The 14,241-nt window shown below is 35.5% G+C and overlaps 1 protein-coding gene across 6 annotated transcripts in view; it reads right to left on the bottom strand.

Annotated features, from left to right (window-relative positions):
* Positions 1-1,260: 1,260 nt before the first annotated feature.
* LOC126828649 (solute carrier family 2, facilitated glucose transporter member 1) overlaps positions 1,261-14,241 on the bottom strand; it is a 79,372-nt gene continuing 66,391 nt past the window's right edge. For 5 of the 6 annotated variants that reach the window (XM_056102538.1, XM_050558546.2, XM_050558545.2 and 2 more), the window contains 7 exons: positions 13,832-13,972; positions 13,176-13,313; positions 12,782-12,969; positions 11,198-11,308; positions 9,760-9,955; positions 8,241-8,368; positions 1,261-7,500 (listed from right to left, as the gene is read on the bottom strand). In XM_056102538.1, the coding sequence (XP_055958513.1) occupies positions 7,294-7,500; positions 8,241-8,368; positions 9,760-9,955; positions 11,198-11,308; positions 12,782-12,969; positions 13,176-13,313; positions 13,832-13,972 (1,109 nt within the window). In that variant the 3' untranslated portion in view covers positions 1,261-7,293. The remainder of the gene's footprint in view (positions 7,501-8,240; positions 8,369-9,759; positions 9,956-11,197; positions 11,309-12,781; positions 12,970-13,175; positions 13,314-13,831; positions 13,973-14,241) is intronic. The other variant, XR_007683186.2, reaches the window with a different exon arrangement.

The following is a 14,241-nucleotide window of genomic DNA, read 5'->3' as shown; positions in this document are numbered from 1 at the left end:
AACGGGACTACAGTATTCTGCAAATTGCCGAATCAGATTAAAATAAAACGAAAGATGTCACGGTAAACGATTTACAACAAATGGGAGAGAGAGAGAAATGAGGTTTAATTTCCACTCGACACAAACTAATTCATTTCGAGACTATCGTATGTTACTATTTTATTTCAATAGGGGTCTTTACTTTACTTTATGTCCAACAGAGGATTTTGTGGAGTATTTCATTGAAGTTGAAAACTTGAAGTCGAATCCGGAGGACCCGGAGAAATTAACCCACGAACTTGACGAAGCTGGACAGGCGACCCTACTCCTGGTCACGTACTGTACTACTGTACAACAAATGGGGTTTAATGTTCTACTGATCTTCTCTGACCAGGCTAATGAAGACAGGCATACTCCATACAATTACAAGTGTGTGCTATTATTAGTAGGCCTATTATTAGTATTAGGAAAATTTGCCAACCGGTACTCATTAGTCCAACCTCGTGGGGTGGGGGGTTGGATGGCTGAATGGTTAGCGTGTGCACGCTGTATCATAAAGTCTGTCATTGTGTCAACTGGTGTGGTTTCGAATCCCCGGTTGTACGTGACAAGGAGTAGGGTCGCCTGTCGAACCTTGTGGGTTTTCTCCGGGTCCTCCGGTTTCCTCCCACTGCTAAAGACCCCTACGCTCAAGCGAATTATTGAAATAAAATTAAACCATGTATTAGTCCCGAAATGACCTAGGTTGTGTCGAGTGGACAGTAAACTCCATTTCTCTCTCTCTCTCTCCATTCTCGTGGGTTTTCTCCGGGTCCTCCCACTGCTTTTGCTAAAGACGCCTACGCGCAGGCGAATTATGGAAATAAAACTAAAGAATATGTTAGTCCCGAAATGACCTAGTTTGGGTCGAGTGGAGTTAAACCCCATTTCTCTCTCTCCCCCTTACCGGGACTCTTATACAGGCCCATAGCCAGCCAGCTGTCCTTGTCAGGTACTCCATCCTGCACCACTGACAAGGGGAAACCACGCCTGAAAATCATGGATGGGATGTTGGAATTTGATAAGAGTAGGCCATAGTGCCGATGGCTGGGCAAAATATCCCTCATAACACACTACATGGCGTATGCCCGTCATCATTAGCCCAGTTCGGAGCAGAACAGTAGGACATTAAAACCGATTTCATTTCATTTCCAACACCAGGAGCGAGCGATCTAGTTTGTGTCAAGTGGACGTTGAACCCCATGTTTCTCTTCTCCATTACAAACTTAACAAAGTCAAACATAATTTTAAAACCATTTATTATTTTATTTTATATAACACATCATATTACACAATAATATATTCATATATATAAAATGCTTATATATTATTCTTCTATACATTCTTATTAGTAGTTCATTTCATTTACTATCAGAGAATTGGTGAGGGGGGACACATCTAAAAGAGTTATTCCCCTTGACACACTTATTCAGCATACAATATAAAGTTTCCCCTATCTGATTAAAATACAGATCTATATTTCATTTTGGTTTTTTTATACTTTCGATGGTCTCTACTACATGAAGATCTGACCGGTTTTAGTGGAAGGTTGCATCAGGGGTAATACGAGCGGCTTTTGACCCTATGATGTCAGACATTTGATTAACCAATCAGTGTTGATGTTTCAAGTGGGTTACCCACAGTTCTGTGCACCTCACACCAAAAACTCGCCGTAACAGACCGTTTCATTGGCTAATCCTTCACATCATCCAGAACACCGGTTATATAACAACTCTTCCAGATACTAGTGTAGTAAAGACAAGTAAAACGAAATTTTAAACTATACAAAATGAGACGAAATAGGATCTGTGTTTAAATCAGATTGTTAACACCATTAGCCATCACAAGCCATGTGGATCACCCTTTTTTGTAATGGTAGCAGGTAGAGTATAACTACAATAGTGAATCATGGCTCAAAATGACAAATGATCTCCTTCCTGAAGTACTAAGCAGTGGTGATTGTGCAATGGTAAGTAATTGTGCAGTTGTCCCCCCTTTCTTACACCAAACTTATTATCTACATGTGACTTATTGACAAGTCCACCCATACACATTCACAATTACACGTAGGCCTATATATATATCAAGGCCTTGACACATCAAATGATTTTTAAGGCCTATGTATTTTAGATGAGCCAATTGTACATTGAATTAAGCATTCGTATGGGTCCCAACTCCTAACAATTTCCATTCCTTTTGTATAAAAATGTCATCTTTTGAATCATTATCTAGTGCTGGTAGATCATAATGTTCTTTTTTAAACAAATCGGTTATAAAACATTGATAGGCTTTAAATGCTCATATTAACACAATTATTCAATGATTTCATATAATCTATTTGGTCTTAATTGAGACAGTTTTTATGAACCCAGTAGCTCGGAAAAAAATTCCTGTTTTTATACAATTATATATAATTATTTAACATCATTTATACAAGAGATGTAAGTTATAAAAATGGATTTGAAATCAACATTAACAGATAATAAATCTTCATTTAAAATAAATATAACAATTTTAGTTACCGCAAAGCAGACATCATGCTTTTAATATTTGAAATACAAGAAATATAAATAAATATTTCGTAAATAATGGCCTTTAATTTCCCATTTAAAATAATTAAAGTATATAAAAAGGGCTGATGGCCAAACTGTATTAAGAATAGATCAGGCCAATACAAATTTATTTTTCACCTAAAACAACGTTTATTCTTGTTTATTTCTTACAATTTATACGACTTTTATCTCATGCATCGAAAACTTTCATAAACTTTTACAACTAGTGAATAATTTCATGCACTTAGAAATATCAGAGACTTTTACATCTAGGTATTAATTTCATGCACATGGAAATATCATAGACTTTTACATCCAGTCATTAATTTCATGCATGTAGAAATATCATAGACTTTTACATCCAATCACTAATTTATGCACATACTTTTACATCCAATAATTATGAATCAATCACCAGACTCAATCACGACTGTTTTGTATAAAGATTCTGATTTCTTGAAATCAACAACATATGAAGAAAGCTTCCAGGTTTTTTTTCACAAAAACTTAAACTATGATATTTTCAGGATTCAGGCATTTCATTGGTTGAGATTTAAAATTCTAGTACAAATTTTAGCTCTTTTTATATCCAATTGAAAAGCTGAATTCTTAAAATGTTTTAGAAGTTTTTGTGAATCTGATTCCTGATCCGTTCCAGAATATTGTTGTTCTTTGATCTGTAAGATTTACGGTAACTCAAGTAAAAACACAGATACATAAAATCTAGGCTCATTGAGGTAGTTGACTGCTCTCTGACACAATCATTTCAATTAAGGCCACGCCAAAATGACTTCCCATTTCTTGGAAGGACATAAAATAATTAAAAACCAAAAGTTCTTGATTGCGCTCCTCAATAGCTTTTAGTTCCAAATTTTTAAGTTTTGAAATTTTATTGACCAATTCCCAAATAAGTAAAAATTGGCTTGGCCTAAGAAAGAAACAACTTTGTTAATTCTTTCGCGTTCTACATTGTGTGATTAATCATTCATTAATCAACCCTTGTACACCTTCTATGATGTTTGACAACCCTTGCACACCTTCTATGATGTTTGATTTCATATTTTTAAGTTCTACAAGTCTAGACCTTACACTTGGCAAACAAAAAAATTCAGCCATGCTAAGTTTCAATATTAAGATTCTCAGAAAATGTTGTATTTGGCCCTAGGATAGTATTACAGTCCTGATATTCATCATAAATTTAATATTTCTGTCGAATAGCAGTCTGCGAATTCATTCATTTTTCTTTTAAATATTATATCATTTGCCAAGTGTTCGGACATTGTTGCGCTCATCAGAGATCTTGTGACTAGAATTTACACTTAGAAATATTTTATATTGGGTACGGAACGTTTTATGTTTATAAAAGTATATCCCCTACCATGTGTATAATGTTACTTCACTAGTTCTATTAATATAATGCGGATTTTATTATCATACCTCCAAACTCCCGTGACATACGTGTTTGTATGTTAAATAATTTAGAAGTAACTTTATTTAGATCTAAAGGATTTAAACAATGATGCCATTTTTAATTTGAGCCAATTTTTTATTTTTGAATTTGTTTTGGAATATTTATAAATGTAATATTACTGATGGTGCATACATGATAATCCTTTGTAAGCAATTATGCCATCTTTAATTTGAGTCAATCTTTTATTTTTAAATTTGTTTTGGACTATCTATCAATGTAATATTACTGATGTGCATGTACGATAAACCTCTGTAAAGGTGAATTTTAACATTAAAATCTTCAAACGAAAAATATATCCAAAAATATAAATTTTTAAAAAACTTTATGTTTAAAAAAATAAAAGAGCACCAATATATTTCTATCAAAACTAAAAATAGGTCTAAAACTTTAAGAACTTAAAAATAAAGATCAGAATCTTAAATAAGACAATAATTAATTAAACAATTAACAGGACAATTAACAAGATAAACATTATAATCAATTTGACAAATGTATGCTTAATTAACAATTAATGGAAGTAAAAATGATCATAGATGTAGTATCTTATACTGTAAGGGTTACTGATTGAGAAAACACACAAAAGGGTAAAGTCGGAAATGAAATAGGGGTTTACCATCAGCTATTGGATATAAATAGGGTTTAACATACCACTGTCCTGCTTTGACTGGAAATTTTACCCAGACAGCAGCACTGCAACCTACTCTTATATTCAACTGCCAGAAATAAAATGAAATGGGGTTTAACATCAAACTGCTCCGACTGGGCGGACAGCAGCGCTGCGGCCTACTGTTACATGTATATCAAATTCCAATGAAGGTCTAATGAAGAAGTTATTTACAACTGCCGTGTTATATCACAACCAGTAGCTATTTCAGCATATATACATAGTAAAATTAGTACAAAATTCTCATTCTAATTAAGTACATATATCTATCAAGTAAACTTTATCAAGCTTAGGGCATAACCAAATTAAAACATGGCACTGGCAAGTAGGCTAAATCCTCCACTGCCAAGTCCAAATCCACCAATACCAAGTCTAAATCTTTTGCTTCTATTTTTATTTTCCATAAACAATTTCAAGGCAATATAAAAATCATTTTCATAATAAAAAATAAAATTTGTACCTGAAATTCTAATGCCTTACAATACCTGTAAAAAACATCTTTTTCTTGGTAAAATTGACATACAAATATGGATAAATGCAAATTAAAATAAAAGTCAAGCAAGAGAAGAAGAAAAAAATATTTTTAAACATATATATTATTTACATTTTGTTTTTATGTGTTTTTGACTTAGTTTAAAACAAATTTTTTTTATCAAAAGAATCCCACAAAGCATATCTTTAATATGTTACTATAGAAACCACGGTGAACCCAATATGGCCGCTATAGAAGTCAAATCAAAATAAGGCTATTATTGCTATAGCAACCACTCTAAATCCTCAAAATCACATCAAAAATGTAAAATCAACCACAAAATCATTAAATTTTTTAACACCCACTTGATTTGAAACACATCAAACAATTTTATACATTTTAACAATTGTATCAAATCACAGAATTTAATTAAAACACAAAAAAAAACGCACACACACACAAAACATATTGACTAAAAAATCATAGGTCAATGATCAATCAGGGTCTCTCAGGTGCAAACTTAACTCCTCATCAATTTTTAAATTTAAATCAAATCAAATCAAAAATCAATTAATAATTCAACAAACTATCTAAAAAAAAAAACCAACAAATAAACGATCATCTGGTTTGAGGTTGTAATGAAGATGGTGACGGTATTTCATTAAAGTCTCTGCATGCCTTTTGCCTTTTTATTGGGTATCAAAGTTTTCTCAAGTTTTATCCATGCTAAAATGTACTCGCGTTCATTAATTAAAATTTAATTAAACAACAAAATCAACGGAATTGGATTGAAATGAATTTAAAGAGAACCATCAAGAGATTTTAGTTTTATCAGCAGTTTATATCGGATGCTGAATGTCATCACATCTTTATTAATCTTAAGCAGAATTGAACGATTTTTGGCCCGATATCTCTTTTAGTGATTTGACTTGTACAGTATTGTATTTTGTAAGGGATTCCCCAATTCCTCATATGACATTCAGAGACTTTAAAATAAGGGGGATAATGGACTATATGATTAACACCCGAATTTATATCTCATGTTATCGTACCTCAGTATGACCACGACAGTTTCAATTTTTATCTTTGTAAACACATATGACAAATTTTGCTTCCTGTTACCTCGGGAAAACGAATAATTTAAAAACAAAGAGTACGTGGTTGCTCGTCTTAAAAAATTTTAAGTTTTAAAGTGTTGAAGTTTTAAATGAAGCATTGTTCGCGAGACTCAAGTGGCAATTTCTTTAGGTTTTTGGTCGAAGGAAGGACTTTTACACAGTGGTGGGATTTGCTATCGAAATTTCATTGAAATTTTGTTTTTATGTTTCCACACAACATTGAGGTAAACCCATGCCACTGGGATAACTCATGTCACTGAGATAACCCATGTCACTGGGATAACCCATGCCACTGAGATAACCCATGTCACTCGGATACCCCATGCCATTTGGATAACCCATATCACTGGGATAACCCACGCCACTTGGATATCCCATGTCACTGGGATACCCCATGCCACTGAGATAACCCTTCATGTCACTGAGATAACCCATGCCACTTTTTTTTAAATTTGAGCTGATTATTCGATATACTGAACGTCTCACCACTTATCCCCCTTATTATAATCAAGAATAAGTAAGTTTAACGAGGTTGGAATCTTGGTCATAAGGATCCTACGAATACGACTCATGCCAAATACCTACTTTTTCTATTTCTTAGTTTTATGTTTCAAAACTGTACAAATATAGCCTATATTTCTATGTCAAAAATGTTTTAAATTAATATAATTGCTAAACGTACATTTTTCTCTTTCGACAATGAATTTGGAAAATACAATTATAAATGACCATTTGTTTTTCAAAAATTCTTTTTGTTTGAGTGTGTAAATGCTATGGTTTACTACAATACCCTCGTTTATTAGAGATCTGGTCATTCAATTAAAATACACATTGAAACCAGAGAACTATATAATCATTCAATATGCGTGCGCACTACATGGCTACCCAGTTTAATCCAATTTTTTTCCCATGCTCTTCTAATCCCAACTCTGCAGCGACAATCTCTGACCAGTTTTTAATAATATTTTTTAATAATTATCCTAAAAGAAAACACACATTTACACCTTTTCTCCCATTGGTTGAAGTTCTGCTTCATCAGGAAATTTGTACGAACTTTTTGGACCACGTCCACGGGTCAGACCGAGGGAAGCAACGATTTCGTCGAAGGTTCTATTTTTGGTTTCGGGAACAAAGAAAAATATAAAGACTACTGCGGCTGCTAATATTATAGTGAACAGCAGGTACGTATAGGCCCCCAATCCATCCTACAATAATAAAATAAAACAAGATATTTTTATTTTCAAACTTGAAAAGTTCACAAAATTTATTCTACTAACCAAATGAAAAAATGAGACACACAAATAATAATAAAACAAAAATATATTATGCATAAAATAAAAACAAACATCACAGCACTATGGACAGAAAATGAAATGGGATTATCCTACTGTTCTGCTCCTTCTGAGCTAATAAAGATGGGGGTATGCCATACAGTGCGCCATGAGGGGAAATTCTGCCCGGGATTCGAACACGGGACATTCTAGTCAATTTACTAGTGTCCTATTGCCCTAATACAGTCAACCCCTATAGCCCGAATACAGTTGACCTAATACAGTCAACCCCTATTGCCATAATGCCATAATACAGTCGACCACATTGCCCTAATACAGTCAACCCCATTGCCCTAATACAGTCAACCACATTGCCCTAATACAGTCAACCCCATTGCCCTAATACAGTCAACCACATAGCCCTAACACAGTCGACCCCTATTGCCCTGATACATTGGATGCCTCCACCCCGTCTCTCCCTGAATTGGATGTCCCCACTCCCTCTCCTCTTAAATTGGATGTCCCCACTACCTCTCCCCCTGAATTGGATGCCCCCATCCCCTCACACCCAGAATTGTATGCTCAGGACTGTGGCCCCCTCTGATGCCCTTTCTGCACACTACTGTCAATGGTGGACAAATGGTTGAATTTTTATGGTTATATTTTTTCCTTACCTTCATAAAGGGGAAAGCCAACATCAAAACGAAGTTACAAATCCAGTTAAAAGCGGTAGACAGACTCATGGCTGCAGCTCGCGGCTCCTGACGGAAGATCTCCGACACAAGGATGAAGGGGATCGGTCCTGAAAGAAAAATTTCAAGTTTGTTGAAGCCAGATCACCCCTATACGGCTACAGGGCTAAAAATAACAGTTTCAATTGTACCAGAAAAAAATGTCAATCACGAATGAACTAGTTCCTGACTTTGTGACTGATGTGTATTAATAGTATCAAGAAAACAAGACAAATCGGTGTCTGAACAAATAACAGGCCCCAGAGGTTTAGCGCCTAACAAATGACAGGCCCAAGAGGTTTTGCGCCTAACAAATGACAGGCCCCAGAGGTTTTGTGCCCAACAAATGACAGACCCCAGAGGTTTTGTGCCCAACAAATGACAGACCCCAGAGGTTTTGCGCCTAACAAATGACAGACCCCAGAGGTTTTGTGCCCAACAAATGACAGACCCCAGAGGTTTTTCGCCTAACAAATGACGGACCCCAGAGGTTTTGTGCCCAACAAATGACAGACCCCAGAGGTTTTGCGCCTAACAAATGACGGACCCCAGAGGTTTTGCGCCTAACAAATGACAGACCCCAGAGGTTTTGTGCCCAACAAAGCCTGAATTACCGCCCGACAATGCCTGTGACTACTACATTTTTTGCAGGCTTGCTCATATATATCTAACAAGGGGTTGCCATGCAACATATGCCCACATTTAGCAAGAGATGGACACAGAACAAACTAAAATAGCATACAACAATTGGTCAATATACAGGATTTTATAGTCCGACATGCATCAATATCAAAAGGAACCAAGATCTTTGGGATATAAACATATATTTTTCGTTTCATCAGAATGGGATAAAAATTGTCACTTGTAGAGGGTCCACAAACAAAATGTGGAAGGACAGGCATCCGGACAGACTGGGGCAACGAGTCCACAATAATAATTTGGCAATTTGTTTTGTATATGTGACCCTTTTCTGTCTGATTTTTTTTTAATACTGGGAATAGCTAAATTATATAATAGCAAGTTTTTAAACGAAAACAAACATGTTTTAGACCCTTTATAAGCCTACATTTTAATATGTATAGATGAAAATAAACTTATTTTAGACCTTTTTTTTATATGCCCACATTTTCAATTTATGAACGAATGTTCCCTTAAATGGGCATTACGGAAGATTAGATAAAAAAAGCTGGCAGTTCTCACTATAATAGATAAAAACTAGATAATGTAAAGGGAATTTGCCAAAAATTTCAGTCAAAGTGTGATTAAATTTTGGGCCTAGTCTCGATCATCATTACTAAAGTCAGTACGATAAAAAAAATAGTCTTGATTATCCATTTTTTGATTTAATCATCAATGAGCGTTGAGCAGCAGATCGTTTTGTTTTTTAAAAAAAAATCAAATAAACGTAAAACAAATCACAAATCATCTACAGTCAAACGTAAAATAAAAATGTTTAACTTACCAAGACCAAGGGCGAAACCTATAACGTATATATGCATGAGAACGATACAAATCATAGCGAATGTCGAATGGTGTTCGACTAAATCAACGTTAAATTGTAGATTAATAAAAACGGTCATCAACAAGAAAGAAATAGCCATCATACACATCGGCCATAATAACAAGGGACGTCTTCCTAATTTCTCCATTAAAGGTACCTGAAATTACAACAAAATATAAGATTAAAAGTTGGATTTTTATTTCCAGAGAGAGAGAGAGAGAGAAATGGAGTTTAACATCCACTCGAAATAAACTAGGTCATTTCGGGGCTAACATATGGTTTAATTTTTATTACTTCAGAGGTCCTTAGCAGTGGGAGTAAACCGGATGTCAGGCAGAAAACCCACAATGTTGGACAGGCGACCCTACTCCTTGTCATATATTTCCGGAATAACATATATCATAACACAAGGTACAATTTTATAGATACACAATCACTGAGTTTAAAACTAAGCGACGTTTCGACGAGGATACTCCGTCTTTATCAAGCAAATGATACAGATATGTGAATTGTGGGCAAATATATACAGAATATGGAACAAAGATAAGAATCAAATGATACAGGTATGTGAATAGTAGGCAAATAAATACAGATTATGCAACAAAGATAATCAAATATAATTAAAGCTAAAGATGAGAGTATCCTCGTCGAAACGTTTCTTAGTATCAAACTCAGTAATTGTGTGTCCATAAAATTGTACCTGGTGTTAATATGTACTAAATGCCAATCAAAGAAAACATATATCATTTTATTTCAGTGGGGGAAACTGTGAAAAACCCACGGGATTAGTCAGACGACATGTCAAGTAGAAGTGTGATGTTAAAATAAAGCCATAACGACAGATCTTATGGGGATTAATCTCCACTCGACACAAACTAGGTCATTTCAGGATTAACATATGCTTCAATTTTATTTCACCCCTTAGCTTGCGTGTAGGGGTCTTAACACCAAAAGGAAACCGGAAGACCCAAAGATAAAACACAGGGTTTGACGGGTGTCCCTACTCCTTGCCATGTACAACTGGGGAATTGAAACTATGCTATTTTACTCGATGACAGACTTTATGATCCAACGTGCATGTATTAACTCATTTCCATTTGACCATGCCTCCCCCCCCCCCCCCACAGAACGCAAGACATTAATTACTCTTTGAATCTTGATATATATATATACAAATATACTTCTACGTTTTTAAAGGAAAAAAATGAAATGAAATGGGGTTTAACGTCCTACTGTTCTACTCCGACTTGATTTAATGAAGACAGTCATAACCCATCCGTTATGAGGGAAATTTTGTCTGGACTGCATCGCGATGGCCTACTCTTATATCAAATTGCAACTGCCAAGGGATCTTTTACGTGCACAGCACTAGAACGTGTACCCACAATAATCTACTTACAGCTATGACCGTACACAAGACATTGATAGAACCAGTACCCACAATAACATAACCAATCTTTTCAGTTGGTACTTGAGCTTGTCCAAAAATGAAAGTAGAATACGACATGACCTATAATTAAACAAATATATTCATTATAATATGTTGTGATACCTAGCGAGGAAATGAAATGAAATGGAGTTTTATGGCACGTCAGCTCCAACAGGCTATATGGTGCCAAACTCATGGTAACTTTGACGAGACAAATTAAATCAATATCTCATAAATATATTTATATACATAAATAAAAACAAGTATCACAGACAATAAAGTTATCTATCTATACTAATATTTGTGACTGTCGTTTGTCTGTCTGTCTGTCTGTCTGTCTGTTCGGGGTTGGCGGCTACACTAGGTCTGCCCCGAGTCTGAAATTTGGGGTATAGGGGTAGCTCGGATCGGGGAGTAACATAGGCCAGGTGGCGTTAGTCTACCACTTCCGGTTTCGAAGTTATGACCCCCGAGCGAAGCCGGTTATCCTGCTAGTTAAAAATAAATACAAATAGATAGAAGTCCTTTGCGTATATAAATAGTTAAAAACAAAAATACGGATATCAATTAAAATTTGTAATAAAAGTTTGTTTCTTTTAAAAAGTTTAACCATTTTTCATACAGCTCCAGTTGCGCAAATAATTGATGAAAAAGGGTAGAATGTACAATTATTTTAGATATGATGTCATCTTTTGATATTGGGGCAACGTTCCAATCGCACATATTCTAGACGACTGTCATATTGGACTCGCATGAATACAAGGGCGGGATAGTGTTTCTGTATCTCAATCAAGACATACAGTAATATAATGATGCCTCACTTTGTCTGTGACAATAGAAGGGTACAACAGTGATCATGTGATTAATAAGTAACCTTATATGGAATACATACATATACATCAGACACTACAGTTTGATGTCTTCATGCTGTATCAATAATCTATCTTATTTCTCGCTCTCGACCAATTATTATCAGACTTTTAGATGAAATGAAATGGAGTTTAACGTCCTACTGTTCTGCTCCGAACTGGGCTAATGAAGACGGGCATATGCCATACAGACTGCTATGAGGGAAATTTTGCTTGGACAGCAGCACTACGGCCTACTCTTACATCGAATTCCAACTGTCAAGGGATCTTTTACATGCACGGCAATGTGTACACGGAACCTCGTTATTTTTCGTCCCATCCGACTGACAAGACTGCTGTCCTTGTCGGGTTCTCCGTCCTGCATCACAGACAAGGGGAAATCATGCCGGAAAATCTGGATGAACTTTCTCCACCAATGCAGGGATCAAACCTCAGGGTCAGAGATGTGCTCAGGAATTTGAGGGAGCTGGGTGGGGGTTGACGACAGCATCGAGTTGGCGTGAAGTCTGTGGAATTATCGAGGAATTTTACAAAATCAGAAACTTCTAAGAGTTTAAGAAAGAGGTGCCAAACAAAATGGTGGCAATGCTTCGCACAATTGTTTGTTCAACGTTATTTGGAGGCTGTACGATGTTAGATCAATTAACTCACGGTGTAAAATATTAAAAAAATAAAATCCACTTACAGCGTTGATACCAGACCATTGTTGGGTAACTTGAAGTAAACAAGCAACAACAGTTGGGAATCGTAGTTCTGGGGTCGTCAATAATTGATGCATGGAGAAGTTCGTACCACTGACAGATCTCTTTGATTCAATTCTCATTTCTTCTATTTCATCCTCCACGTCATCATAGCCTCGTAATTTTCTTAAAGCTGATTTAAAAGAAAAAAATCATCTAATTATAACACCGAGATCTCTTAAAGCCTGTGATCGTCAATTGAATTTTGAGGGCCTAATCCATACTAAAATTGATTATCTAAAATTTAATTAAGAAAAAAAACATTTTCAATAACAGATAATGCCCCAAAAAACCTATCAAAAGATTTCATTGAAAATTATTTTTAAAAAAGGAAATTACCAATGGTAGCTTCTTGCTCTTCATTTTTCTTAATGAGTAAATATCTTGGACTTTCAGGACACAATGGCCAACAGACAAGATGTATGAAGAGAGGTATGGCATTGAACGCAAACAACCACGGCCATAAGTCCACAGTACCTAATAAATAAATATAGAAAATATTAATAATATAGTTATCTCCCTTACCACATCAGCAACCGTATGAAATTAGTGTTGTTGCTGCCAATTTGTGGAACTCACTACCTGAAAGTCTTCGATCCAGTCCATCATTAGACTCCTTTAAATCCAGATTGAAAACATACTTATTTGAGAAATATTTGCACGAGTGATTGTGTTTTTTGTAATGCTATGAGCACAACTCTATGTGGAATTAGCGCGATATATAAATGGACTTATTATTATTATTAAATGAAGTGGATTTTAACGTCTCCCTTTTCTGAACGACAGGGATGATGATTTCTAACGATCTCCTCTATGGTTTTTTTTCTTTTTCATACGTCAGTTAGGGATGGAATGCATCTGTGATGACAACCCCGACACCAGCTTAATTCGACCCTAGCTATCATACTCACCAAGGTGTTTTTGCATTCATCAGTTAGGGACGGAATGATGACCCCCCGACACCAGGTTAATTCGGCCCTGGCTATTATACTCACCAAGAAGTTCGTTTAATCCGAGAATCTGGGAGGATAGGATACCAACAGTAATAGCCAATTGATGACAAGTTCCGATAGCTCCACGAATCTTCTTGGGAGAAATCTCCGCCAAATACAAGGCAGCTAAACTCACATTTAGACCTGTAGATTACAAAACATTCAAAAATATCAAATAATTTACAGACGGCAATTTTCGCGAAGAACTACTTGGCGTAATCCTTGATTGACATTTAGCGATTGACAAATACAACACAATTTATAGGTAAAACAATCACTGGTTTGTACACATATAGCATGACATTTTGACAAATACACATACAGAACAACTTTTTGACAAGTATGCTGTGTCTGATAATAGGATACTCTTTCAAAAGCTGTGCTATATGTATACAAAGAAATGATTGCCTTTT

The sequence above is a fragment of the Patella vulgata genome, chromosome 7 (assembly GCF_932274485.2).
Source record: "Patella vulgata chromosome 7, xgPatVulg1.2, whole genome shotgun sequence".
NCBI classification, from domain to species: Eukaryota; Metazoa; Mollusca; class Gastropoda; family Patellidae; genus Patella; species Patella vulgata.
The sequence above is the reverse complement of the archived record's forward strand: the minus strand, read 5'-3'. Positions and strand labels throughout refer to the sequence as shown.